The sequence below is a fragment of the Elaeis guineensis genome, chromosome 7, assembly GCF_000442705.2.
Source record: "Elaeis guineensis isolate ETL-2024a chromosome 7, EG11, whole genome shotgun sequence".
NCBI lineage: Eukaryota > Viridiplantae > Streptophyta > Magnoliopsida > Arecales > Arecaceae > Elaeis > Elaeis guineensis.
Genome location: NC_025999.2, coordinates 94,474,544 through 94,501,890, shown reverse-complemented (window position 1 = coordinate 94,501,890; position 27,347 = coordinate 94,474,544). Strand labels below are relative to the sequence as shown.

Here is a 27,347-nt window from a genome sequence, read left to right as displayed (position 1 = left end):
AATCGAGAACCTTATTCAGCCTAACCTTGGATTCCAAGTTACGGTACACACCTTCCTTCAGGTAAGTTCTCTCTCCACCACCACTTGTTCATTACCATAAATTAAAGAACATGGAGAGATGCTTCCGAGTGCAAAGAAATGCAAACCAGCTAAAATAACATTGTTGGCTATTGAACGTTATTTTAGAAAGAAAATTCTAATATTACAGGACGTCTAACTTTGCAAATGCCCACACGTCCAACTACATTATTTTAGAATCTATAATTAAAGCAGGACCGTGCTTAGGTGGGCATAATCTGTTTTAAAGATTGCACATGGCAGCATCTCTTCGAGACAGAAATCTTTTAGGACTCATTGGGTTCACGAAAAATTTTTTTTTTTTTGAAAAATCTTGAGAAGTTATTTTTGAAGAATAGAATTTTGATATGTTTGATTAATCACAGAAAAATTGCTTATTGAAAAGTAGCTTATATTTGGTTGAGCACCTATTTTCGAATACTGTATAAAATATCTATTATATCCTTAATAGTTATAAAATTATACATTTTTCTTCTAAACTTTATATAAATAATAATATTTATATTAATATAAATATAATATTCATATATTATAATATAATATTAGATCGTAATAATTTATTATATTAATAAATATAATATATATTATATTATGTTAATATAATACTAATATTTTAATATAATAATTTATTAATATTTTAATTAATATAATATTATATTAATATAAATATTAATATATTAATATAAATACTATATTAATATTAATAAAAATATTATATTAGTATAAATATTAAAATATAATAAATATTATAATATTAATATTATATTATATTATCATCGTTCAGTATTTCATCTTAACTATTTATAATATTTTGTAAAATCTTAGCTACAGATCTTAAAAGGATATTTTGAATAAGAAAAAAAATCTTATCATTTCTTATCCAATAAGAAGTGCCAAAATCCATCTCCTCCATGAATTTCTATTTTTCATGAAATATGAGAAGTGACTTCTTATAAAAAATATTATTATTATTATTATTTATTTTAAAACTCTAATCAAAGAGAGAATCTCTCTCCACTCCACTTTCTAACCAAACAATCCTTGGATGCAGCTTGCATTTGAGAAGCATACAAGATACAATTTACCAAATCATGTATTGGAATTTATATGGACCGAGATTTTTATGCTAGGAATCAAATGTCATGCTAGATGTGTTGCTGCTGTTCATTTGGACCCTTTTCAATGATCATTAAAAAGGGCAACCCAAAATCATAAGAGAATTCTATAAACTAGTTAGTGTTTCTAAATCAGTCACATTAACCCAATGGCATCCAGGGAGAGGGAGAAGGCCGCGGGCGATTTCGAATCAAGAGCCTTTCTTCAAGTCCCAGTCTCCTCTACTTTCGGTCTCTAGAGCCGCCTGATGGCGATTTTCTCTTCCTCGTCGTCGGAACCATCGGAGACGGGCACCAGGGCGTGGATCCTCCACGGGCTGGTGGTCGGTTCCGCCGTCGCCGCGGGGGTGGCCGGTGGCTACGCCGCCCTACGCTGGTTCGGGAAGTTCCGAAGCAGGGTGGTGGGAATAATCCCCGCTCGCTTCAACTCCTCGCGCTTCCAGGGCAAGCCCCTCGTCCCAATCCTCGGCAAGCCCATGATCCAAGTAAACCCTCCTCCTTTCCTTCTCTCCTTTGTGTAGTTCAAGAACTTGAAGTGTTGATTGGTTTCTTGACAAGAATATCTTACAAGCTCTTAGTTGGAATCAATGAAATCTTGATTGCATACTAGGTATCAGTATCTTGAAATTTTACAGTTTTGGTCAGAATTCTTGACCTATAGATCATGCTTGGAATTACATATGTAACAACGGGTGAGTTGTGGTCGCAATTTTGCCAACTATGTGTCGGTAGACTAGTTGTCTGAAATTTCTATCTGTAGTGCTACTTTATCCTTGAAATCTTAATCTCAATTCTTGTCCTGTTTCAAGATTATTTCAATCCCTATCACTGAGAGCTCTAAACCTATGGGATGACAATAAGTGAGTTTCAAATAGGTCTTTTTTGCCAATGACCAATCTGATATCCGAAATAGGTGGTACTTTGTGATAAGTACCTATATACGAATCAGCTGGTTATGGTTTGTGTCAAAATAACCTTAGTAACCAAAAAAAGAAAGAAGGAAAGAAGCTTTCAGAGAGTCTATAAGCTTATATGTATGATCTGTTAATAAACTATTTGGAGCAAAATTTTCGTAAGAAAACCATGAGAACATTGACTGAGAAGTGATCTCTAAGCAAACAACCGATACACAAGTCAGTTTTTATGTAAAGCATGCATTAGTTATGTGATTTAGAATACAAACGATTAAAAGAGGATTTCTGAGATTTGGATGTTGATGTGTACAACACTAAGCTGTTGTATGTACCAAATTGTTTTGGGGTTGCAACTCTCGCTTTTAACAAACTGTATCATTTTACTGGTTCTAAAGGTTTAAAAGAATGGTATGTCTTTTTTTGTGTGTCTTTTTGGTTATTTATTCGAACATGAGTAATGGTTATGCATGTGATTTTTGCATTTGAATACAGATTTATGCTGGGAGGTAGTGTCTTCTGTTAAGATAAGGCAATACTTTGGTTCTGCATGAAAAATGTGCTTTTCTATGTTACCTTACTTTAGAACAATTTAGTTTGTATGTTGGTGCGTAGTCGTTGATAGCACCAAAAATAACTCTACTCACTACGTAGGTAGGATGAGTCGAGATCGTATCCTCAGGGATCTTGGGCTAAGTTGAGATTGCAAAATAAAAGAAAGAAGCGTTGTTTTTGATTTAGAAAATAAATTATCTTAAAATTGATGTAATAAGAAAATAAGGAGCTCGGGAGTTTTGAATTAATTTTGCACTAGTAGAGTTGTATCTCTTTTTTTTTTAATTAAATAGATGTGATTAATCTTAAGAAAAATACCTGTCTTTTCTCGGCACGCCCCGTACCCGTAGATCACGGCGTGTCTCCAGAAAGTACTAGGTAAACAACTCTTCTTTTCTCGGCACGCCCCGTATCCGTAGATCACGGCGCGTCTCTGGAAAGTAAAAGTTGTTCCTAATATTAATCTAACAATAAAGCATAAATAAAAGTATACAAAAGAGAGCAAATAAAGAACTCATGATGATTTAAATAAAAAGCATAATCTTTATTGCATATAAAGAAATACAAAAAAGTTTAGAACAATAAACCATCTCTGTGTCGTTACAAAATTTCTTCTCCACTCCCGAGACTGCTAGCCTAGCTGCTCATGAAGTAGTCTCTTTCTATTCCTCTATGCAAGGCTCTAGAAGAATTTCTGGGCCCCCCTCCAATGGGATCACAAAAGCCTTTTTATAGGTGTTAGGAGGGAGGAGTTTTACATGGTTTTCCGATGTGGGACTAAAGAAAATACTAATGACTAAAAAATGGATGGATGAGATGAAAAGATCACAAACAGATAAAGAAAATACAAATTTTTTCACTTGAAGCATTTCCAAATAAAAATTTTTTTCCTTTAATTTGCTAGCCGCTGTGTCTGCCATGCCAAATTCTCCTCGCGAACCCGCCGTCCCGCATACCCGCTGCCACGCCTGCTGTGCGCGCGCCTGCTCGCGTCCGCCCGCTGTGCATCCGCCCGCGCTCACGCCGTGTCCGTGCCGCGCACTCGCCCGCGCGCTTGCCCGCGCTCACGCTGCGTCCAGGAACAGCATGAACTTCACGCTACCTTTTTTATTCCACTTCCAAAAAGAAACTTTTGTTTCTTCACAATGACATCTATATCCTTTTTGGATTCCTTGCATAGTATCTTCATTTTCTATAATACCGGATGCGTCTTTCTTTTATTTTAATTTTATTTTAAGTCCAATTTTCTTCAAACTTGAGTCTTTTTGATCTATGAATCGGACTCTTTGTATCGACGAGTATCTTTCCTGTAAAACATAAAAAGAAGCATCAAATTCTTAATAAATAAAATAAATTAAATATAATTTTCTGCTTTAAATGACTTAAATTAAGTGTTTATCACACCTTCCAACTTGAATTTTGCTCGTCCTCGAGTAAAATAGATATATCAGTATTGTGTACCGACTCGGTCTTAAATCAAAAGTTAGGTTAGGCATCCCAAAAGATAGATGATACCTGATCAGACCATTAAAGAGATATTTCATTGGATTATCAATTTGACCCAATTAGTGGCTGAGTATTAGCTAAAGAAATTTCAAGAGCTTTTCTTTCACCAACTCTCCACTTTACTCTTTAAATCATCTAACTTAATGGGAAAGAGGTTTATTATCTTCTTGCAATTTAGTCCCCTAAATATATATATATATATATATATTTTTTTTTTAACATTGCCTACCTTTTTACGCGAACCACAACACTTACTTAGGCGAAAGGGCCCGGTTACTCAGTAGGAAACCAATGTTGTTGTTGTTGTTTTTTTTTTTTTTTAAATAAAATTTTAAGGAGAATTTTTGCATATCTCGACCTTTCCACCCAATTTCTCATGAAGCAGATTCTTTATTGAGATCAGTAAGAAGAGGGTTGTAGAATCACTCCTAAAATTTGGTCTAGTTTAAACCCTACCATTCATTGGGTTTTCTTAATAATTTATTCCTCAGTATCTCTAAAATTATCTTGACCATTAATCATTCATTGTTTAGGATGCCTAATTGACTCTTAATCAAAATAAAATTTGGATACACAAAACTCATTATTTCTGACCATACTCGAGGATTTGATTAATTTCCTCCCCCCCCAACTTAATCTACATTGTCCTCAATGGAGTAGGAAAGCAAAGAAAATAAAAGGAGAGAGTGCACCTGGGATAATTTTGCTTCAGAAGTTGAAGATAGCTTCATTGATTAATAGGCTCTTGTTCTAAATTCCTGCAGCTGCGATAAAGTAAAAAAATATGAAATCGTTGGGTTGCCTCCCAACAAGCGCTAAGTTTTACGTCTTCAGCCAGACTGAATTGAGTATTATGGCGGTTTTGGATCCACTAAATCAACAGATTCAATTAATTCTCCATCACTAATTCCATCTATGTAAGGTTTCAATCGCTGACCGTTCACTTTAAAAGTGTTCTCCTGTTTAGGATTTTTGAGTTCTATAGCTCCATGAGGAAATACCTGAGTTACAATGAAAGGTCCGTCCCAACGTGAGCGAAGTTTTTCAGAAAACAGACGCAACCTAGAATTGAAGAGCCAAACTTTTTGATTGGGCTCGAACGTTTTTCGTGCAATAAATTTATCATGGTATGCTTTAGTTTGAGCCTTATAAATTTTGACACTCTCATACGCTTCATTGCGTAGCTCTTCAAGTTCATTTAATTGGAACCTGCATTTTTCATATCAAAGTTAAATTACCGTATGGCCCAAAATGCACGATGTTCCAATTCCACCGGCAAATGACAAGCTTTTCCGAATACAAGTCGATAAGGAGACATTCCTATGGGTGTTTTAAAAGCAGTACGGTAAGCCCATAATGCATCGTCTAAGCGAAGAGACCAATCCTTTCTATCAAGCCTAACCGTCTTTTCTAGGATATTTTAATCTCCTTATTTGACACTTCTACCTGACCATTAGTTTGGGGGTGATATGGTGTGGCCTCTTTGTGTGAAATATTATATTTTTTCATAAGTGCTTCAAAATGTTTATTTGTAAAATGAGTCCCCCTATCACTAATGATCACCCTTGGGAAGCCAAATCGATTAATGATGTTTCGTTGGATAAAACTAATTACAATTTTATTATCATTAGTCCGTGTAGCTATTGCCTCCACCCATTTTGATACGTAATCAACTGCCACCAGAATATATTCAAATCCAAATGAGGCTGGAAAAGGTCCCATGAAATCAATCCCCCAAACATCGAAGATTTCTACTACTAAAATAGGGGTCAGCGGCATCATATCCTTCTTGGATAAATTTTCTGTTTGCTGACATCGCAGACAACTTCGGCCAAATTCATGTGCATCTTTGAAAAGCATTGGCCAATAAAATTCACTCTGTAGCACTTTTGCTGCAGTTTTTCTTCCACTAAAATGTCCCCCACATGCCGAAGAATGGCAAAAAGTGAGAATGCTTTGAAATTCACTCTCGGGGACATAATGGCGAATAACTTGGTCAGGACAGTATTTGAATAGTTCAGGTTCTTCCCAGAAATAATGTTTAATTTGCGAGAAAAATCGATCCTTTTCTTGTTTTGTCCAGTAAGAAGGTACTTGTCCTGTTGACAAGTAATTGACAATATGGGCAAACCATGGAGGACGGTTAGAGGAGATTGCAAAAAGTTGTTCGTCAGAAAATTTTTCTTTGACCTCATCTATGCCTATCGTGTGTTCAACTAAGATCCTGGAGATGTGATCAGCTACCACATTCTCAGAACCCTTCTTATCTCGGATTTTCAGATTAAATTTTTGTAAAAGAAGGATCCATCTGATCAAACGCGGTTTAGTATCTTTCTTTGAGAGGAGATGTTTCAGAGCCGCATGATCAGAGTAAACTAGAATCTTAGACCCTAACAGATATGAGCGAAATTTTTCAAGGGCGAACACTACTGCTAGTAGCTCTTTTTCTATTGTGGTGTAGTTTAATTGGACATCGGAAAGAGTCTTGCTAGCATAATAGATCACATGTGGCTCCTTATTGATTTTTTGGCCTAAGACGGCACCTATTGCAAAGTCAGAGGCATCACACATAATCTCAAATGGAATGGACCAGTTAGGGGGTTTTATTATGGGTGCTGTTGTCAGGGCTGTTCGTAATGTGTTGAACGCTTTCAAACAGTCTTCATCAAAGACAAATGGTGTATCCTTGGCCAACAGATTGCACAAGGGTCTTGAAATCTTGCTAAAGTCTTTGATGAAGCGTCTATAAAATCCGGCATGACCTAAGAAGGATCGTATTTGTCGGACCGAAGTAGGGGGTGGTAGTTTTGAAATGACCTCAACTTTGGCTTTATCTACCTCGATCCCTCTTTCAGAAATAATATGTCCTAATACAATTCCTTTCCGCACCATGAAATGGCTCTTTTCCCAACTTAGGACAAGATTTGTCTCCATACACCGTTTAAGAACTTTGGAAAGATTATGGAGACAATCCTCAAAGGTGGTTTCAAACACAGAAAAATCATCCATAAAAATTTCAAGATATTTGTCCACCATATCCGAAAAAATGGCCAGTATGCACCGTTGAAATGTAGCGGGTGCATTGCAAAGCCCGAACGGCATACGCCGAAAAGCGAAGGTGCCATAAGGGCAGGTGAAAGTAGTCTTTTCTTGGTCATCCGAAAATACAGGTACTTGATTGTACCCTGAATAACCATCAAGAAAACAGAAAAAACTTTGTCCTGCTAATCGTTCTAAGATTTGGTCGATGAAGGGCAATGGAAAATGGTCTTTCCTAGTAACGGCATTCAGTTTTCTATAATCTATGCATACTCGCCATCCAGATGATATGCGAGTGGGGAGCAGTTCACCTTCTTCGTTCTCAACCACAGTAATACCTGATTTCTTAGGTACTACTTGAGTGGGACTGACCCATTTACTATCGGATATGGGGTAGATGATTCCAGCATCTAACCACTTTACCACCTCTTTCTTTACTACCTCATGCATGTTTGGGTTCAATCTCCTCTGCATATCTCGATGGGGTTTGGCATGTTCCTCAAAATGAATATGGTGCATGCAAATGGAGGGGTCAATTCCTTTTAAATCGGCAATGGACCAACCGATAGCCTCTTTGTGTTCCTTCAGAATACCAACCAATTGTGCTTCCTGATTAGGGATCAAGTCTGATGCAATGATTGCCGGGAAGGTGTCATTGAGTTCTAGAAATACATACTTGAGCGTAGCAGGAAGGGGTTTCAATTCTAACGTAGGTGGTGATTCTAAAGATGGGACTATTGGTGTACTGACTAATGTGGGCAATGGCTCATACTTGATTGTCCATGGAGGAGTGGTTTTATCGTGTGGTGTATCCAACAAGATGTTAACTTCTTTCATATATTCCTCAAAGTCACACACTCCAAAGTGAGCCAAGCAAGTATCTAAGGGGTCTGGTGCTAGAATTATGGGTGTTGCATCTTCTATAATATCTTCTAGTGTATCTACTTCGAAGCAACTATCCATTGATGGTCCTTGGGAAGCACCAAACACATTCAGTCTTAGTTTCTTATTCCCAAACGATACGTCCATGACTCCGATCCTACAATTAATGCATGCATTTGCCGTAGTTAGGAAGGGTCGTCCTAAGATAATGGGAATTTGTCTGGGGTTGCCACTTAATTTCATATCGAGAACCAGAAAATCAACTGGAAAGTAAAACTCATCTACCTTGGCCAAGACATCCTCAAGCATTCCACGTGGTTCCTTAATTGATCTGTCGGCTAACTGCAGTGTGACTGATGTGAGTTTCAGTTCTCCGAATCCAAAAAGTTCATACACCGAATTAGGTAAAAGATTCACACTTGCCCCTAGATCCAGAAGAGCTTTTTCAATGTGATAATCTCCTATAACACAGAAAATGATGGGGGCTCCTGGGTCCTTAAGCTTTGGAGGAGTGGCATGCTGGAAGACAGAACTAGCCTGTTCAGTGAGACGTACTTTCTTTGGGATTTGTGATCTAGATTTACGTTTTTGGGTGCACAAATCCTTCAAAAATTTGGCATAAGCAGGGACCTGTTTGATTGCGTCTAGAAGGAGAAGATTAATTTGGACTTGCTTAAACAATTCCAACATCTCATCGAGTTTTCCTCCCTTCTTATCTGCAGGAATAGGGGCTTTCAGGGCATCCGGAAATGGGGCTTTAGGCAAGTAAGATGATTCCGGTGCAGTTGGTTCCTTCTCTATTTTCAGGTCCTCCTTGTTCTTGGGTGATTTGGATTCGGTTAGAGGTTTAGGGTCGGTCTCATTGGTTTTACTAGTATGTTTAATGACCTTCCCACTTCTCAGAGTCATGATTGATTTGGCATGTTCAGAAAAAGCTTCTGGGATATTAGAACTCTCAATCACAAATTGCCCTCTTGGGTTGCTCTCGGGTTGGCTAGGTAATTTTCCTCCTTCCCTCCTACTGAATGCAGTCGCTAGTTGACCTATTTGGGTCTCTAGCTTAGCAATCGATTGTGTGTGGGAATTAAGGGTCTGAGTGTTGACTTCTAATCGTTCTAGTGCTTTCAGAACTTTTTTCTCAAAAGCTGAGCTGTGACCAGTAGTAGACAGTTGAGAAATATTTTGAAATTGATGGTATGGTCCATGCCTATATGTTGGTTTTTGATATTGAGGTTGAGGTGTGGCAGGACCAACCACTGGTTGTGGTCTCCAGAAAAAATTTGGATGGTTTCTCCAGCCGGGGTTATAAGTGTTCGAATATGGATCGTTTCCTGGTCTGCGAGCTTGTTGAACTTGAGCTTGCTGAACCTGCTCGTGCACAAACTCAAAAAATTGAGGTGCGGCTGGGCATTCACTAACAAAATGGTTCGGATTTGCACACAATGCACAAACTTCTTGGATTGAGTTAGGTGGAATCGGGGATTGTCCAGTATTTAGAAGACGATCTAATTTTTGGGACAGTTCATCTACCTTATGATGAATATCTATGGCATTTTCTACTTCATATATTCCACCTCTCTTTGGGTTTAACATGGGTTTATCTCTAATAGAGGCAGACATATGATGTAATGAATTTTCACTTAAAATTTCAAACAGTTGCCATGCCTCATCCTCACTTTTCAGTATGAATGTCCCACCGCATGATACATCGACCATTTGTCGATGTCTTTCCGATAGCCCATCATAAAAACATTGGATTAACTGCCACTTGGGTACAGCATAGTGGGGACATTTTCTAATAAGGTCCTTTAATCTCTCTCATGTTTCATGAAAATTTCTCCATCTAATTGGGAAAAACTAGTTATGGCTTTCCTTATTTGATTAGTTTTTTCTATGGGAAAATATTTTTTGAGAAACTCTCCTTGCAACTGGTCTCAGGTTGATATAGTCATGGAATCCAAAGTATATAGTCAGTATTTGGCTTTGTCCTTAAGTGAGAAAGGGAATAATTTTAACCTAAGAGCATCATCGGAGAAGTTGTGAATTTTGACAGTTGAGCATGTCTCAAGAAATTCTTCAAGATGTTTATAAGGGTCCTCATTACTAAGTCCATAAAATGAAGGTAACATTTGGATTATACTGGACTTAATTTCATATTGAGTGGCCTCCACAGGGGGCACTTGAATACAAGGAGAGTAGGTATATATGGAAGGAGTAAAGTACTCCTTCAGTTGCTTAGGTGGATCATTCTCCTGATTTCAGTCTATATTTTTACGTCTGTTGGCTCTAAAGGTTCTTTCTATTTCTGGATCAAAAGGTTGGATTTTCGGTCGTAACGATCTACGGCCAAGCATACACCTTACAATTATACTGTAGAGCAAACACAGAAAATTTTTTTTTTATAATATATATTTTTTATAATAAAGTGAGAAAAGAATGAAGAAAATCTAAAGAGAAGAACCTAAGAATCTTAAATCTATGAAAAGGAAGAAATTAGTTAATGTTTAGATGTTAATTGCAATCAACTTAAACAAGCATAGACTCTCTATCCTAAGGTTAACTTAGATCTAGACAGCTCCTAACTTCCAAGACCGTCTTTGAGCACTCCAAGCTCAAGACTGACTAACTGACTCGGCCAGATAAGTATAAGATGTGGGAGGTTCCCTGCTCGTTGCTTTCCTTAGACACCAACTGAGTTGGCCAGGTCAGTCAACGGAACCAATTAAAAACCACTTTCTTTAACCACTTGCCTTAGACACCAAGCAATTAACCAATCCGCACTCGGTTCAACTCTAAAGCTTTCTTGTCCTATTGAGCTCGAAATTTCTAGGGCTAACGTCTAGTTGATTTTAAAATTAAGGCTTGGTTTAATGCAAAATGAAGGATATGATTTTTGGGCCAAGGAAGGGTGATCAAATCCCCACCTTATCTGGTTAATGGGTTATTGCCCTTAAGATTAATTATGGAGATGCAATGCAAAGAAACAAGGTGTCCAATCAAGTTAGAAATTTTTATATTTGAGGTTACGCTATTTTAGTTAAGTGTCATGAAATGTCAGTGGTTTCTCTTTTTTTTTTTTTAAAAGGTTTATAGTTTTATCTTTTTATATATATATATTTTTTTATTTTTTTTATTTTTTTTAATTTTGCAAGAAAATAAGTTTAAGTGATTAAGTCTAAAAAGCAATAAATCACTAGGCTATAAAAAGTAGCAAATTATTCTAAGCAAAAAAATTTCTAAGATTAAAAAGTAGTAAATTAGTTATGCAAGGTAATTATGTAATTATGCAAATAAGATTATCTAGCTAGAAAGCACTGAAAAAAAAATTTAAAGCGAGAAATAAAAACTGAAAAGCATTTTTAAAATTTTTTTTTTTTCAATTTTTTAATTCAACCGTGCCAAGATCCCCGGCAACGGCGCCAAAATTTGGTGCGTAGCTGTTGATAGCACCAAAAATAACTCTACTCACTACGTAGGTAGGATGAGTTGAGATCGTATCCTCAGGGATCTTGGGCTAAGTTGAGATTGCAAAATAAAAGAAAGAAGCGTTGCTTTTGATTTAGAAAATAAATTATCTTAAAATTGATGTAATAAGAAAATAAGGAGCTCGAGAGTTTTGAATTAATTTTGCACTAGTAGAGTTGTATCTCTTTTTTTTTTTAATTAAATAGATGTAATTAATCTTAAGAAAAATACCTGTCTTTCCTCGGCACGTCCCGTACCCGTAGATCACGGCGCGTCTCCAGAAAGTACTAGGTAAACAACTCTTCTTTCCTCGGCACGCCCCGTATCCGTAGATCACGACGCGTCTCTGGAAAGTAAAAGTTGTTCCTAATATTAATCTAACAATAAAGCATAAATAAAAGCATATGAAAGAGAGCAAATAAAGAACTCATGATGATTTAAATAAAAAGCATAATCTTTATTGCATATAAAGAAATACAAGAAAGTTTAGAACAATAAACCATCTCTGTGTCGTTACAAAATTTCTTCTCCACTCCCGAGATTGCTAGCCTAGCTGCTCATGAAGTAGTCCCTTTCTATTCCTCTATGCAAGGCTCTAGAAGAATTTCTGGGCTCCCCCTCCAATGGGAGTACAAAAGCCTTTTTATAGGTGTTAGGAGGGAGGAGTTTTACATAGTTTTCCGATGTGGGACTAAAGAAAATACTAATGACTAAAAAATGGATGGATGAGATGAAAGATCACAAACAGATAAAGAAAATACAAATTTTTCCACTTGAAGCATTTCCAAATAAAAATTTTTTTCCTTTAATTTGCTAGCCGCTGTGTCTGCCATGCCAAATTCTCCTCGCGAACCCGCCGTCCCGCGTGCCCGCTGCCACGCCCGCCGTGCGCGCGCCTGCTCGCGTCCGCCCGCTGTGCGTCCGCTCGTGCTCACGCCACGTCCGCGCCGCGCACTCGCCCGCGCGCTTGCCCGTGCTCACGCTGCGTCCAGGAACAGCATGAACTTCACGCTACCTTTTTTATTCCACTTCCAAAAAGAAACTTTTGTTTCTTCACAATGACATCTATATCCTTTTTGGATTCCTTGCATAGTATCTTCATTTTCTATAATACCGGATGCGTCTTTTTTTTATTTTAATTTTATTTTAAGTCTAATTTTCTTCAAACTTGAGTCTTTTTGATCTATGAATCGGACTCTTTGTATCGACGAGTATCTTTCCTGTAAAACATAAAAAGAAGCATCAAATTCTTAATAAATAAAATAAATTAAATATAATTTTCTGCTTTAAATGACTTAAATTAAGTGTTTATCATATGTGATGGGTTGCAAGAACTTTATGTTCTACAGTAGCACATTCTTAACACTTGCTGGTATTTTGCGGTAGTATCTATTGATGTAATCCTCTATTGTATTCACCTTTTTGTGTTATATTACTGCTGTAGAGGACATGGGAGAGAGCAAAGTTGGCTTCTTCTCTGGAACATGTCGGTAAGCGTATGTACCTGATTGAGATTTACTTTTTTCTATAGCTGTTCATATCATACTATGGATAGGTGATTGCTTATAGTGTGTATATGTACAACCATGTTTTAGAGCAGATGCTTTTCTCTGCAAAGATGTTTAAGATCATAGCCTGTCATCTGACTGTTGTCTTTTAGACAACCATTGAAAAATAAACAAGGTAAAGTTCAGTCAGCAGACACTGGCTTTCCGTTAATCAGGACAGATCTACAATCCCAATTTTGACATATTAGATCAGATTAAGGATTCAAGTATTAAAGTTTTGTATAAATCAAATATCACATTTAAGTATGACAAATCAAATTTAAGATATATTTCATTAGGCAAAAGTAGTAGATATATGGACAAGAGAAGAAAAGAGGGAAAAAGGGAGAAGGAGAGCAGATGCTTTCCTGAGGCAGATAGGTAGGCTGTAGGCAGACATAAAAGGATGGAGAGAGAGAGAGGCTTCCTGTTCTTTTCTTTTGGTCCCTCTAATTTTGCAAAGATTAAAAAAAATATATAACTGAAAGGACAAAGAAGGAAACAAACTTGAGCTTCCTCTACAAACTAACATCCTATTCCTCGTAGTTGAATTTTATAAGCCACATACATTTGTCTAAAATCCTTTTTTGGAGCATTTGTCCAAAATCTGCGGAGACGTGAGTTGCATTTTCGGTAGAATTTCCTGCCAGTCTAGAAACCCAATTACCAAAGGGAAGGTAGTAAATTTATGGCTCACATGGCTCTGTTAGATTATAGGCATGTCCATCACAAAATCCTAGCTTCTGCTAGTTAGCTGCCTTGCTTCCATACACGTTTGCTTTATAACTAGATCCACAATAAACTTGAATTTCCAATGCAACCTTGAAAAATCTCATCACATCAAGTTCTTATATTTATAATGTGGGCAGATATGACATGCTAAGAGTGCCAAGACTAATTAGTTTGCTTTTGGTCCGACCTAGAACTTCTTCCTCGACATTAACCAGCCAAACTCATCCTGCATAGTTGTCAATTGGTAGATTAAAAGAGTGTGGATCACATTTATCTTTTCATGTGTAGGGAGGATTGTCAATAGCTAATACGAGAATGACCAACTAGCCTTAGCCCAAATAATTGGTAGAGTGATCCATTTGGAGGCGATCTTTGTATGAAATCTTGAAGTTAATGTTGTTTGAGTTACAAAGCCATGGGCAGATGGTAGGCCTGAAGCCTCCGTATCCAGCCTCTCTTCTCAAATACCAAATAAATGCTAATGCAAGAGTTATCACTCTTCCCAGCTTTTGTTGGAATACCAACTTAAACTTTGTGTATGCCTTACCTTGTAATGATTTCCACATTTTAAAACTATTAAGACTTTCGCTAAATGATATCATAATGATTTTTTTACTCTCATCTACACCTGTTCATGGGTCAGACAGCCTACTCGGCCTGCTCGAACCTGAAGCCATTTAGGCAAGCTCGAGCCAAATGTTTAGGCCTACCGGCCAGGCTGGGTCAGGCCTATAAAATAGGCCCACTTAATGAACAGGCTGGGCTCAAGTTTTGGGATTAAAGCTCAGCTTGATTTTTTTTTATTTATTTTCTTGTGTTATTTATATATGTTTGATGTGTGTAGACATAATTGACAATTCCTGTTGATACGTGAATTTAATCAGATAATAAACATGTTGTAGGTTTTTCTCAATATTTAATTATTCATATTTAGGTTTTTAAAATATTTTAAAGCTTTTTTAATATTTTGTACTTAAAAATTTAAAAGGTCATGAAATCGAAGTTCTGGCTCTAAGTTTGAGTAAGAGCCATGCTTGGGCCTAAGAAAATTGTGTTAACCTTTGGGGAAAGCTTGGCCTAGCCCGACCTATGAACAGGTCTACTCTAATCATAGGATATTAGATAGATTAGTAGTATGATGCAACAGATACAAGCACAAAACATTTACTTAGATGTAGTTTACTACTATTGGAGCTGCTGGTGGGACATGACTTCCTGCTGCTATGTTATCTTGGAGAAGCTCTATCGGAAATGTTTGCTAGCAAGAGTCCTGGTCATGTAATTTTCTGGAGCTTAGTTCATACTATATAATTCATCAAATACTTGAGTTCAAAACCAGATGGTGACGCTTTTCTTGGTCAAATTTTCTAATATGTATCTGTGATGATGATCATATATTTTTGGTAGTTATATATGCTTTCATGAAGGAAAACAGATGATTAATGCTTTCATTTTAGTTCTTTGGTCTGTCTATGGAATTATAACTAGTTGGTTTATGTAATGGTAGCTACAGTCTTTACTATGTAGCAAGAAAAACAACAGCCCTTACTAGATTTGATCTCTTTCTGCACCAGTCGCAGTGCTCATTTATTTTATTTCTTAGGTTTGTCTAGCAGCAACGTTGTGAGTAGCTTTCTGGTTTATATAATGGTAAATTTACAGTTTTTACTGGATTTGCTCTCTTTTGTACCAGTTGTGGCGACAGATGATGAAAAGATTGCAGAATGTTGTCGAGGATTTGGAGCTGATGTGATAATGACATCAGAATCTTGCCAAAATGGTAAGGGGATCTCATGGGATGTGTCATGCTTTTGAGCGATTTCGTAATATATATAATATTCATTGTTCAATTTGCAGGCACTGAACGCTGCTGTGAAGCTCTCCAAAAGCTCAAAAGAAACTATGATATTGTTGTGAACATTCAAGGAGATGAACCCCTTATTGAACCAGAGATAATAGATGGTGTAGTTCAAGCGTTGCAGGTGCTTGAATTATTTACTATTGAATTGCTTGTGGAATTGAGATTTCTTACTTTTTGGTCGAACCAAACAATTTGGTACTATAGTATCCTTGTGCTTATTTAATTACTTTGTGGGCTGTAGAGAGCTCCTGATGCAGTGTTCAGTACTGCTGTCACATCTTTAAAACCTGAAGATGGACCTGATCCCAACCGGGTGAAGTGTATAGTGGACAAATTTGGTTATGCAATATATTTCTCTAGGGGTTTGATTCCTTATAACAAGTAAGTTCTATGGTATATGTCAGTTGAACCATGACTTTGATTTATTTTAATCCATGAATTGCTGTTTCCTGATATGCTCATACATTTTAAAGGTCAGGGAAAGTCAATCCACAGTTTCCATATCTACTTCACCTGGGCATTCAGGTTTGTGTTTTTTTTTTTTTTAAGAAAAGAAAGGGAATGTTTGTGAGTTAATGCTCTTCTTTTTGTGCTGTCTGTGTTGTCATATATCTTGTCCAAGGATGGTTTGTCTGGTTGTGTTCTAGGATGCCTTTTTAATTTACAATCCTATTTTTGTAATTATCTGCTAGTACTGATATTCCTTTTTCTAGTCAGAGTTATGATTCAAAGTTTCTTAGGATATATCGGCAACTTCCACCCACTCCATTGCAACTAGAAGAAGACCTAGAGCAACTGAAAGTTCTTGAGAATGGATACAAGATGAAGGTAATTCTGAACTATTTGCAACTTATTGGAATCATATAAGACCAATGACATTCGTTATTGCTTATTTTTCAGTAACCTACTTTTTTCAAATCTTTGATTGTTATTGGCATTTCCATCTACTTATCAGCTTCTTTTTGTTATGAAATATCAAGATTTGAACTTTTTTATGTTAGGACTTACTCTTGTTTCTTATTTAATTTTCATGTACTGTTCAACAGAATGTTCTTCCACTGCTGTGCCAGTTGGTATGGGAAGTAATTCCTAGGATCACTGAAACATTAGATTTAATGTCTCACATTTCAAATGCTTGTCAAGATCTAAAGTAGACAACATAAATTTAGAAAAGACTTGGTAATTTATCTGATAAATTTACTCCATCAGTTATAGATTGGTAATAAAACATAAATATTTATAAGGTTTATCAAAATGCCAAATTGACCAAGTGATTTGTCATTTTCACAAAATTCACAGTATGGGTTGCAAGTCCTAAAATCCTTTTATGTGATTTTCATGCACCTAAATCAGATATAACATTAATTATAGCTGTACTTTCTTAATTACTTAATGAATAACCCAATAACTAGCATGAGGCTATGATGAATGAGAACTTCTGTTGGCATCACAGGCATTACTTCTGCAGATGTGTTGTATTGGAGACCTTCCCATGTGGTAATATGCATTGCAGAAGGATCTTAAGCAATTCACAGATACTGTGTCAATAAAAAATTCCCAAAAACTTACCTATGTGAAAATTTTGAGTAAATATTACTCCAATATCCCTAAGGAATATTTAATTATAGCTATATTAGATAATCAAATTGATGGTAAATTTTTGCCTTGGTACATATAATAATTGCTTGAGATTTCTAGCATGCATATCTGATACTTGGTAATATGCTTGTAGATAAAGGGAAGAAACTTGCATTCTGGATTTTGACCAAAACCCACCAAGTCCCCCCAAACCCATTGATCAAACAGGTTTGGTTAAGGGTTTTTTTGTAAATAGATTGCATTTGAGTTACTCAAGACTGGCCTGATTATAAATGAGATGGATTCGGGTTTGGCCCTTAGACTTAATGACTCACTACAAGTTGGACAAACCCTTGGAACTCAAGAGTAGCCCTCAGGATAGTGATAATAACATAGTGTACCATGGGCTAATCAGAATGTACTTCAAGTGAATAGGAAAGCTGTGCAGTTAATGGTTAGAGAGAGAGAGAGAGAGAGAGAGATCTTCTTGGCCCTATTTACTTTTAAACTTTTAGAGGTATATGACTAACAAGTGAAACTATAAATTGGTTGGTAGGTTGGTTTTAGATTTATTATTTTCAACCCAATTATAAATGGGTTGTGGATTTTTGACCTAACCCATTGCTACTCTGAATTCATGTTTTAAGAGAGAAGACTTGGAGTAGTAGAAGCATGTATCATTCTGCCTCATAACACTCCTTGGTTGAAAACTTTATTTTTCTCTATGTTTCCAAACCATTCATTGTATCCAAAATATTTACCAACAAAGGTAAATAGTCTGCTAGTTGATGAGCATAAGGAGTCCTAATGCCTGCAGGTCATTAAAATCAAATTGCTATATTTTACAATATTTATGTGCCAAACTATGGACTTGGTTGGTGGGAACTTGAGTGAAGCATTTTAATTTCTTAGTCACATGGTTACTTCAGTCATAACATGAAAGGTTGTTCTGTTGTTTCATTCAATTTCATATTAAAAGATCATGCAGGTTCTAGTTAGACAGCAAGAAAGTATCCTTGTGCCCATTCAATTGCACAGCAATCCGTAAATTAGTGCTATCCAAGGATTTGAGTGCCAGATGTGTTGTCCTGTAATGATGCATATACCATATCGTCTAGGAATCAGGGTATGTGACAATCCCTTGGCCTAGAATGATCTCATACTGCTCAATACCCAGCTTGAAGGTGTTTACCACCCCTTTGTTTCTATTTGAAGCCGTGGTGGCCAACATCTTTGTCAATAGGCACCTATTGGGGTGCATAGCGGACTGAATGAACACTGATACGGATCTGTGTGTTGTTTTTCAAAACCCTAGTGCTACTTGCTATCATATTAATGACTTTTCCAGAGATGTCGTATTGTGGGAAAAATGATTTTCATATTCTAGAACATGTTTGGTCTATTGCAGGTAATCAAGGTTCAACATGATGCACGTGGTGTAGATACTCCAGAAGATGTTGAGAAGATAGAAACATTGATGCGACGAAAAAACATCATGTAAGAAGCGGGAAAGATTGCGTGAAAAATCTGTTATGGGAAATAACATGCCATTCCAAGAGTGCTTTTCCTAATTAATATAAAAAAATTTATTTATATAAATAATTTAATTTTTAACTTATTTATCAGATTGATGCAAAAATGATAAAACGACATTCAAAATAGCATTTTATCATCGCCACATCATCCTTCATTTTCTACGTAGACGATGCAAAAAAAAATAAAAAATATTAAATAATATGGTATTTTTAAAAATATCATTCCAAATGACGTTTTTAAAAACGTCATATTATTAGACGATTTTAATTTTTTTAAAAAAAATAAAAAATAAAAAAAAATAAAAATAAAAATTTTAAATTTATAAAAAAATAAAAATTATAATTTTGATAAAAATAAAAATTATCATTTCAAATTAGTATCTCCATTTCAAATTATTTTTTTAAAAAATATTTGAAAAAAAAATATTGTAAAAAAAATTAAAAATATCATAAAAAAATTGAAAAGAAATAAAAATTATAATTCTAAATAAAAATTTTAATTTTAATTCAAATAAAAATCATCATTTCAAATTACAATCTCTTTTTCAAATTAATTTTTTAAAAAAAATATCATAAAAGAAGAAAAAATGAAAAAAAATAAAAATTATAATTTTGAATGAATTTTAAAGAATAAAAATTTTAATTTTAATTCAAATAAAAAAGATAATTTTAAATTATTTTATCCATTTAAAATTAATTTTTTAAAAAATATATCTTAAAAAAATCTTAAAAAATTTAAAAAAAATATCACTAAAAAAATGAGAAAGAAATGAGAAAAAAATAAAAATTATAATTTTAAATTTAAAAAAATAAAAATTTTAATTTTAGTTCAAATAAAAACCATCATTTCAAATTACTTTCTCCGTTTTAAATTAATTTTTTCTAAAAAAAATATCAAAAAAATAAAAAAAAAGTACCATAAAAAAGTAAAATATTTAAAAAATGAGAAAAAAATAAAAATTATAATTTTTAATTTTAAAAAATAAAATTTTTAATTTTAATTAAAATAAAAAATATCATTTCAAATTACTTTTTTTATTTCAAATTATTTTTTTTAAAAAATATTCTAAACAAAGAAGTAAAAAATGAGAAAATAATGAGAAAAAAATAAAAATTTAAATGTTAATTCAAATAAAAAATATAAATTCAAATTATTTTTCTCATTTAAAATTAATTTTTAAAAAAAATATCTCAAAAGAAATTTTAAAAATTAACAAAATAAAAAATATCATAAAAAAATGATAAAAAAATGAAAAAAAATTATAATTTTAAATTTAAAAAAATAAAAATTTTAATTTTAATTCAAATAAGAAATATCATTTCAAATTATTTTCTTCATTTCAGATTAATTAATTTTTTTTTCATACCGCATCATATGTAGCTGTTCGTGCTCGTATCAGATCGACATGTACCTGTGCGGTCTGATTTATCTCATAATTAAATTATTTGATATATTATTATTATTTATGTTATAATTTTTATAGCTCTTTCAGTATAATTTTTTCTCTCCTAATGTTCTGAGACATATTAAAGTATGTATAACCATATCCACAAAGCATAATATCCAATCACTTGAAATTAAATAATATAAAATAAAATTAATAATTAATAATATTAAATAAAATAAAAATATCAAGCGTACAAAAAATAGTACAATAAAAGTTTCAAAAATACTAAGTATAAATTTAAAAAAGATTAAATCCTACAAGGACGTCGTGGTGTCCGTGGTCGTTTGGATCTTCTCAGGAAGGTCCTCAACGACTGCTCCTGCTCCTACTGTGATGGCTCCTCCCCTATATCAGTAGAGGAGGTCTGCTGATCATGCTGCTCAGGAATAACTGATGCTGTCGGATCATCTACGGACTAAGCGACCTGCTCAACTCTCTTATCTGGATACACGGATGGGCCTGAAAAGAAAGTATCATACTCATGTGGCCAACTGATATTATATGATATCATCTGGGGGATGTAGGAAGAAGAAGGCGCTGCCATCTGTAGATCAAAAGGCGATGGCATCTGTGCAGTATCTAGTGATGACATCTGCGGAATATGCGGTGATGGCATATGTTGAACATATAGTGACGGCATATATCTCATATCTGACGCATCGGCTGCTCCATACCAAGACGCATAGCTATATGAATCAACATCAATCGTCACCAATATTTCGGAACTTGTTCTCTCTATCTCACGCTGTCACACCTCCGACCCGAGATTATGAATCGAGGGTCATGGCAACCGCCGCATACTCATAGAAAACTCTTCCCATAAGCATGCAAGGCATCTTATCATGCTATTCTAAAACAACAGCGGAATAATTAGATAATAATTTAAATCCAAAACATAACGACCTAAATTTTTTTTTTCTTTAATGTCTCAATAAATTTAATAATGATTCATAGTCCTTACATCAAATTCAATAAGACTTTCAACCGAAAATAAAGTATAGAGATTCTGCTTCTGATCACTCTTCCATTCATATCTTGTATCATCTTAATTCCTCAACATCTGTAAAAACAGTATAATAAGAGGTAATGAGCTAGACAGCCCAGTAAGCAATGATCACTTTTCAATAGATTTCATCAGGCATTTAAGTAAATAATCATTTATAGAAAATAAGCATATAGAGTTCATAAATTTGAAATCAATTTCAATTATGCAACATAATTCATGCCAAATTCATTTCTTTTTCGAAAATTCAAGTTTCTTTCAAATTTCAATTTCTTTTGTTCTTCAATTCTTTTCGTCAACCATGAGCTATGACCACATTTTTTCTGTGGTAGGGTCATAATACCGCGTATCTGCTTACGGTAGGCTGCGAATCATCTAGCAGCCATGTCCTTTGGAACCGCTGGTCTCTCTGATGGTTTGTCACTGGTCTCTCTGGCGACATGTCGCTGGTCTCGCTGGCGACATAAACCCTCAGGACAATCAATTGCCAACGTATATGCCCCCATTGGCAGGATCCTTTACATAGTCAGGTTGTCAATTCATCATGTTTCTTATATCATAATTCTTCATAAATCATATTTCATATTCTAATTTCGATAATAAAACATATAATCATGTAGTATCGAAATCAATTAATATAATGTATCATGAAATCAATATGTTCAAACATGCTTCATCATAACATTTCAAATAAGATATTTTCATAACAAAATACTATTCATCCAATTCATGCATCGTTTCACAAATCATGTCAGAAAAATACATTATAATTTATCGATAAATTTAGAAAAAGTGAAACATTACTTACCTCGAACGCATTCCAATAAATTCACATAATTCTATAAATTTTCTTCCAAAAATTCTGTTCGTAGATCATATCGCGATATCCCATAATCAAACATCCACAATCCTATACAGAATCAATTTCAATAATTAGAAAGAATACGAATATCATATTTCAACGCTTTAGATTGGGTCCGATCATCTAATTTCATCTAATCAAAATCTAATTAGGACCTAAACGATCCAAAGTTTGACTATCAGATTAAATCGAATTCGAAGTAATAGGATCGAGGTTTTTTCATCGATTTCATAAAATCAAGTAGAGAGAGAAAATCAGAGGAGAGAGAATTAGTGAGGTACAATTTGAATTGATCAGGTGACATAATCTAACATTACGATTGGTCCAATATCTCGATTGGTGAAATCAACGTGATCAAATCAAGTCATGGCTAGATCGAAATCATAGATGATCAAATCTAAAAATTCATGGTCTGATTAAGGTGGGTGCCAGTATGCTGTCTGACAATCATGAATCAGAATTCTTCAATAGAATCAGATCAAGACTATTAAAAGAAATTTCTTCATTCACTAACCTTTTTAGAGAGAGAATCAATCAAGAGAGAGAATATTTTAGAGAGAGAAAATTCTAGAGAGAGAAAATTTTAGAGAGAGAAAACTCATCTTGAATTCTTCAGACAATATGATTCAACAAATTCGATCGATCAGATCAAATCATGCTAAGATTTTCATATAGATAATTTAATAAAATCATAAGAAATAAAATCTAAAAATATCTGATCTGATCAAAGTGGATGTCGGTGTACCGTCCGATGATCAGATATTAAAAATCCATCACTAGAATCATTTAAATTCATCATCATTCTTCTCAAAATTCTAGAAATCTTAGGAGAGAGAAATAATCTAGATAGAGGATTCTAGAGAGAGAAAGTAGAAAGAGAAAGTCCAATTCTAAAGAGAGAAAATACTAATTCAAGCTGAAGAGAGAGAGGGAAGAGAGAGAAACTCTTTTTCTCATATTTTATTATTTATATCATTATTTATTAATTAATTTAATATTTTTTTTTCTCTTCTTTTCTTTCTTTCTTTTTTTTTTCACAGAAGGGAGAGGAGAGAAAATCTTATTTATTATTATTATATTATTTTTTTGCTTCTTTTTCCCTTTTTTTTTCTTTTTCCTTTTTCTTTTCTTTTTCTTTTTCTTTTCCTTCTTTTTCTTTTCTTTTTCTTTTTCTTTTCCTTCTTCTTCTTCTTTTTCTTTTCTTCTTCCTGTGGGCTTATTTTTGACCGAAACAGGGGATCTTTGATCCCCTCATTGGTTGGCTGGCTGGTGGCGCAGCCGGTGCGGGGATGGTCGGCGGTCGAAGGAGAGGTGATCCGGCGGTAAGAGGAGATCAAACCGGTGGTCGGCGGTGACTACCGACGATGGAAAAACGACAAAAAGGAAGGTTCTTCCGCAACAAAATCCGGCGACTTCGATCGCCGGCGAGCGTGCACATCGGCACGGAAAGGAAGGGGGAGAAGAGAGGAAGGGGAGGAGGCTTACCTCCGTCGCCGGCGAGGCTTTTCTGGCGAGAAATTGGACGGCACAGGGATGACCTTCCGTGATTGATTTTCCGACGATTGCCGCCGTTTTGCCCTGGGATTCTTTGGTAGGAAGAAGGGAGAAGGGTCTCCCTTTTAAATAGGACCGAAGGAGAGGAGTTTGACTCCTCTCCGATGAGGTTTCTGACTCCGATTAGGAGCCGATCGGGAGAAGAAGACTCCCGCAGGGAGTCTTCTTCATTTTTTTTTTTTTGTTTGGGCATTGGCTGGGATTCTGACATGGGTTGGGCCGTCACATTCTTCCCCTCTAAAAGAAATTTCGTCCTCGAAATTTTTCTTGCTTGAGTTTTCATAGTTTCTTACTTGAATCTCATCCACAAATATTTCAATAGTCTAATTCTTGATATGAATTCATTCTTAAATCATTTCATAAGAAAAAAATCGGTATATTAATATAGATCTGAAACGGAACCATTCATTTTCTTATTTATCAAGATCAATATCTCAAAGATTTTCAATGTTTCAAGATTTCAAAATTATGATCTCATTTCCTATAAAATTAATGTTCAATATCTCGTGATTAGATCAAAATCAAATCTATCTCTTGTGAATAGAAGAAGGTCAATGTCTCTATTCTTGCATAAGAACTTCATTCATCATCATTCATTTATTTTTTTTTATATTATCCACTCTTAATTTCAACCCATCATAAGATACGAAAAACATACTTATGAATTATTTGATGACATCTCAATCAATCAAAATTCAAAAATATTTTCTCTTATTCGTACTTTCAAAAGTTGAAGATTTATTATTTCAATCTCATTCTCGAACTTTTGATATTTTATTTCTCGATGCAACTTCATCATTAAGTCATTTCATAAAGATCAATATCACCATTGTTGATTGAATCAATATCACTATTTCTAATCATCGAAATTTTCTTACTCAAATCCTCAAACTCTTAAATATTCTAATTCTTGAAGCAAATTTTATCATTAAGTCATTCCATAATAAAAATCAATAACTCAAAAATTGATCTAAATCAAAACTATATTTTTCTTATAACCAAAATCAATGTCTTTATTTTAAGTAAGTATATCAATTTTCTTTATCTAAATATTAACAACTCTTAATTAATCGATTCATTATCAAATTAAATTATAAATAATTTTAATTTATCTTTTGTAGAATAATCGTCAATATCAATAGATAACCTCAATCTTTTCCATTCAGTCAGAGAAATAATAATGATCAAAAGAGTCCAAACTTCAAATTTTATTATACCCTGGAGATAAATATTTGAGTATAATAATCTAAGATCGAAATCATTATTCGATAAACAATCTCAAATTCTTACTAATAAATAAGAAATTATAAAATTTAATTTTAGGATATTCTAAATCTAAAATCAAAAATCAAAAGTCCACTCATCTTAGAATTAGGATGCTAATTATTTTTGTAGCATAGTAGGTGGAAGCACCACTTTTAAAAATCACATTAGGGATATCCAAAAATAATTCAAAATTTTAAAATATTATTCTTTCTAATATCAATAAATTTCTTGTATCAAACCATATCATCTATCATAATTCTTTAACTCAAAGGGTCAACATTTCTGACTTACTCAAAGTAGTCCAGATTACCATGCTTTCGCTGTGCACTCTGATCTAACAATCAAAATTTCTTAGGTTCACCAAAAAAAGTTTGATCAAATTATTTCTTTATCCTAAAATTTTAAATTTTAATTGAAATCAAAGATTAACTTTCGATTCTCATTTATACCTTTACTGGTGTATAATAATCTTGATTAACCCTTGAGTCCAATATTATATTTAAACCATCATATAGATTTACTATAATCAATATGAATCAAATCTCAATTCTCATATCAATTCAATTCGATAATTTTCAAACCAAAAATCTTTATAAGTCAAATTAATGAAGAAAAAAAATCCTTCGATGCTCCACCAAATTTGGACATAATCTTAATATATAAGAACTTCAAATCATTATTTTTTTCTAAAATTTCTATCATCAGGATCTTCAATATCTATCAAATATCTTTTCATAATAATCATACAAGCTTCAAAAAATCAAATCTCCATTTAATAGTAGATTCAATTAGGGACCTTATTAACAAAAGCAAAGAAACTCCATATCAATTCCTAAATCCCAAATTTCTAAATTATAAATTCACATGGATCCCTTAATCTGAAATAAATATAAATCAGATCTTTTATCTTAATCTAAAGATATCAATTTTTTTATTAACAACCTCAACAATAATATCAGAAAATCTCTTGATCAACTTAGATATGAAATCTTTGAATTGAAATTTCATACACATCATGTAGTCTCCAAAAGACATAATAAGATCTATTATCTAGATCTAAGGATGATGATTAAAGATTTCAGTACGATGAATATTCTACAACCTCATAATCAATTTCATCAATGAGAAATAGGCTTCTTTGTAATATCCTCAAATATGTATTCATCCTAATATGTCACTTTATATATGATCCACATACCAAATTCAATTTCGATAAATATTTCAATCAAGCATCATAAAAGATTTTTCTTAGTCCATCCTGGAACAATATTTTATTATCAAATCTTTATCTTGCCAATAATAGTCAACTTCTCAACTAGAAGTAATATCATAATATTATTCACACATCGAATTTGAACTTATGATTCACTTTGAATAACTAATGATCAAATTAATAACCACAATGTACAATAAAATTTTATGTCAATCCTTTTGTAATACTTTCAATCAGAATCTAACTAATCACATAATGATCAATAGATCATCCATCATATTTCAAACTCCATATGTCATAATCTCTTGTGATCCTTTCATACATAATCTCAATGTTTAATCAAAATTTATAAATATTTTTTCCACTACAATTATCAAAGATCTACACTATAATGTCCCTAGTGTCTATCCACTTATATTCATTCTATATCTGATTCTATGTTTCATAATTCATCCACTTATGCTCTGATACCACTATAATTGTCATGCCCCCGACCCGAGATTGTGAATCGAGGGTCATGGCAACCGTCGCATACTCATAGAAAACTCTTTCCATAAGCATGCAAGGCATTTTATCATGCTATCCTAAAACAACAGTGGAATAATTAGATAATAATTTAAATCCAAAATATAACGATCTAAAATTTTTTTTCTTTAATGTCTCAATAAATTCAACAATGATTCATAGTCCTTACATCAAATTCAATAAGACCTTCAACCGAAAATAAAATATAGAGATTCTGCTTCTGATCACTCTTCCATTCATATCTTGTATCATCTTAAATCCTCAAAATCTGTAAAAACAGTATAATAAGAGGTAATGAGTTAGACAGCCCAGTAAGCAATGATCACTTTTCAATAGATTTCATCAGGTATTTAAGTAAATAATCATTTATAGAAAATAAGTATATAGAGTTCATAAATTCGAAATCAATTTCAATTATGCAACATAATTCATGCCAAATTCATTTCTTTTTCGAAAATTCAAGTTTCTTTCCAAATTTCAATTTCTTTTGTTCTTCAATTCTTTTCGTCAACCATGAGCTATGACCATATTTTTCCTGTGGCAGGGTCATAATACCGCATATCTGCTTGCGGCAGGCTGCGAATCATCTGGCAGCCATGTCCTTTAGAACCGCTGGTCTCTCTGGCGACATGTCGCTGGTCTCGCTGGCGACATAAATCCTCAGGACAATCA

The 27,347-nt window shown here is 34.0% G+C and overlaps 1 protein-coding gene and 1 pseudogene across 2 annotated transcripts; both read left to right on the top strand.

The window, feature by feature from the left end:
* The first annotated feature begins 1,238 nt into the window (after positions 1-1,238).
* Positions 1,239-27,346, top strand: LOC140859050 (3-deoxy-manno-octulosonate cytidylyltransferase, mitochondrial-like). Of its 2 annotated transcripts, none has more exons than XM_073260272.1 (9): positions 1,239-1,678; positions 12,996-13,047; positions 15,524-15,610; positions 15,688-15,812; positions 15,933-16,072; positions 16,165-16,216; positions 16,409-16,519; positions 18,678-18,766; positions 27,220-27,346. In XM_073260272.1, exons 1-9 carry the CDS (start codon positions 1,442-1,444, stop codon positions 27,329-27,331), a joined length of 1,005 nt encoding a protein of 334 aa, XP_073116373.1. In that variant the 5' UTR covers positions 1,239-1,441; the 3' UTR covers positions 27,332-27,346. The 2 variants fall into 2 exon arrangements, with proteins under 2 accessions (XP_073116373.1, XP_073116374.1); XM_073260273.1 differs by having other exon boundaries at positions 1,253-1,678; positions 12,996-13,041.
* LOC140859521 (small nucleolar RNA R71) lies at positions 9,861-9,957 on the top strand (annotated as a pseudogene).
* Position 27,347: the final 1 nt, after the last annotated feature.

Excerpts from the sequence above, each read along its gene's own strand:
- LOC140859050 (XM_073260272.1), top strand. The coding sequence starts at position 1,442 with ATGGCGATTTTCTCTTCCTCGTCGTCGGAACCATCGGAGACGGGCACC. Across the intron at positions 16,073-16,164 it reads GGTTTGATTCCTTATAACAA|GTCAGGGAAAGTCAATCCAC; the intron begins GTAAGTTCTATG and ends TACATTTTAAAG. Across the intron at positions 16,217-16,408 it reads TACTTCACCTGGGCATTCAG|AGTTATGATTCAAAGTTTCT; the intron begins GTTTGTGTTTTT and ends TTTTCTAGTCAG.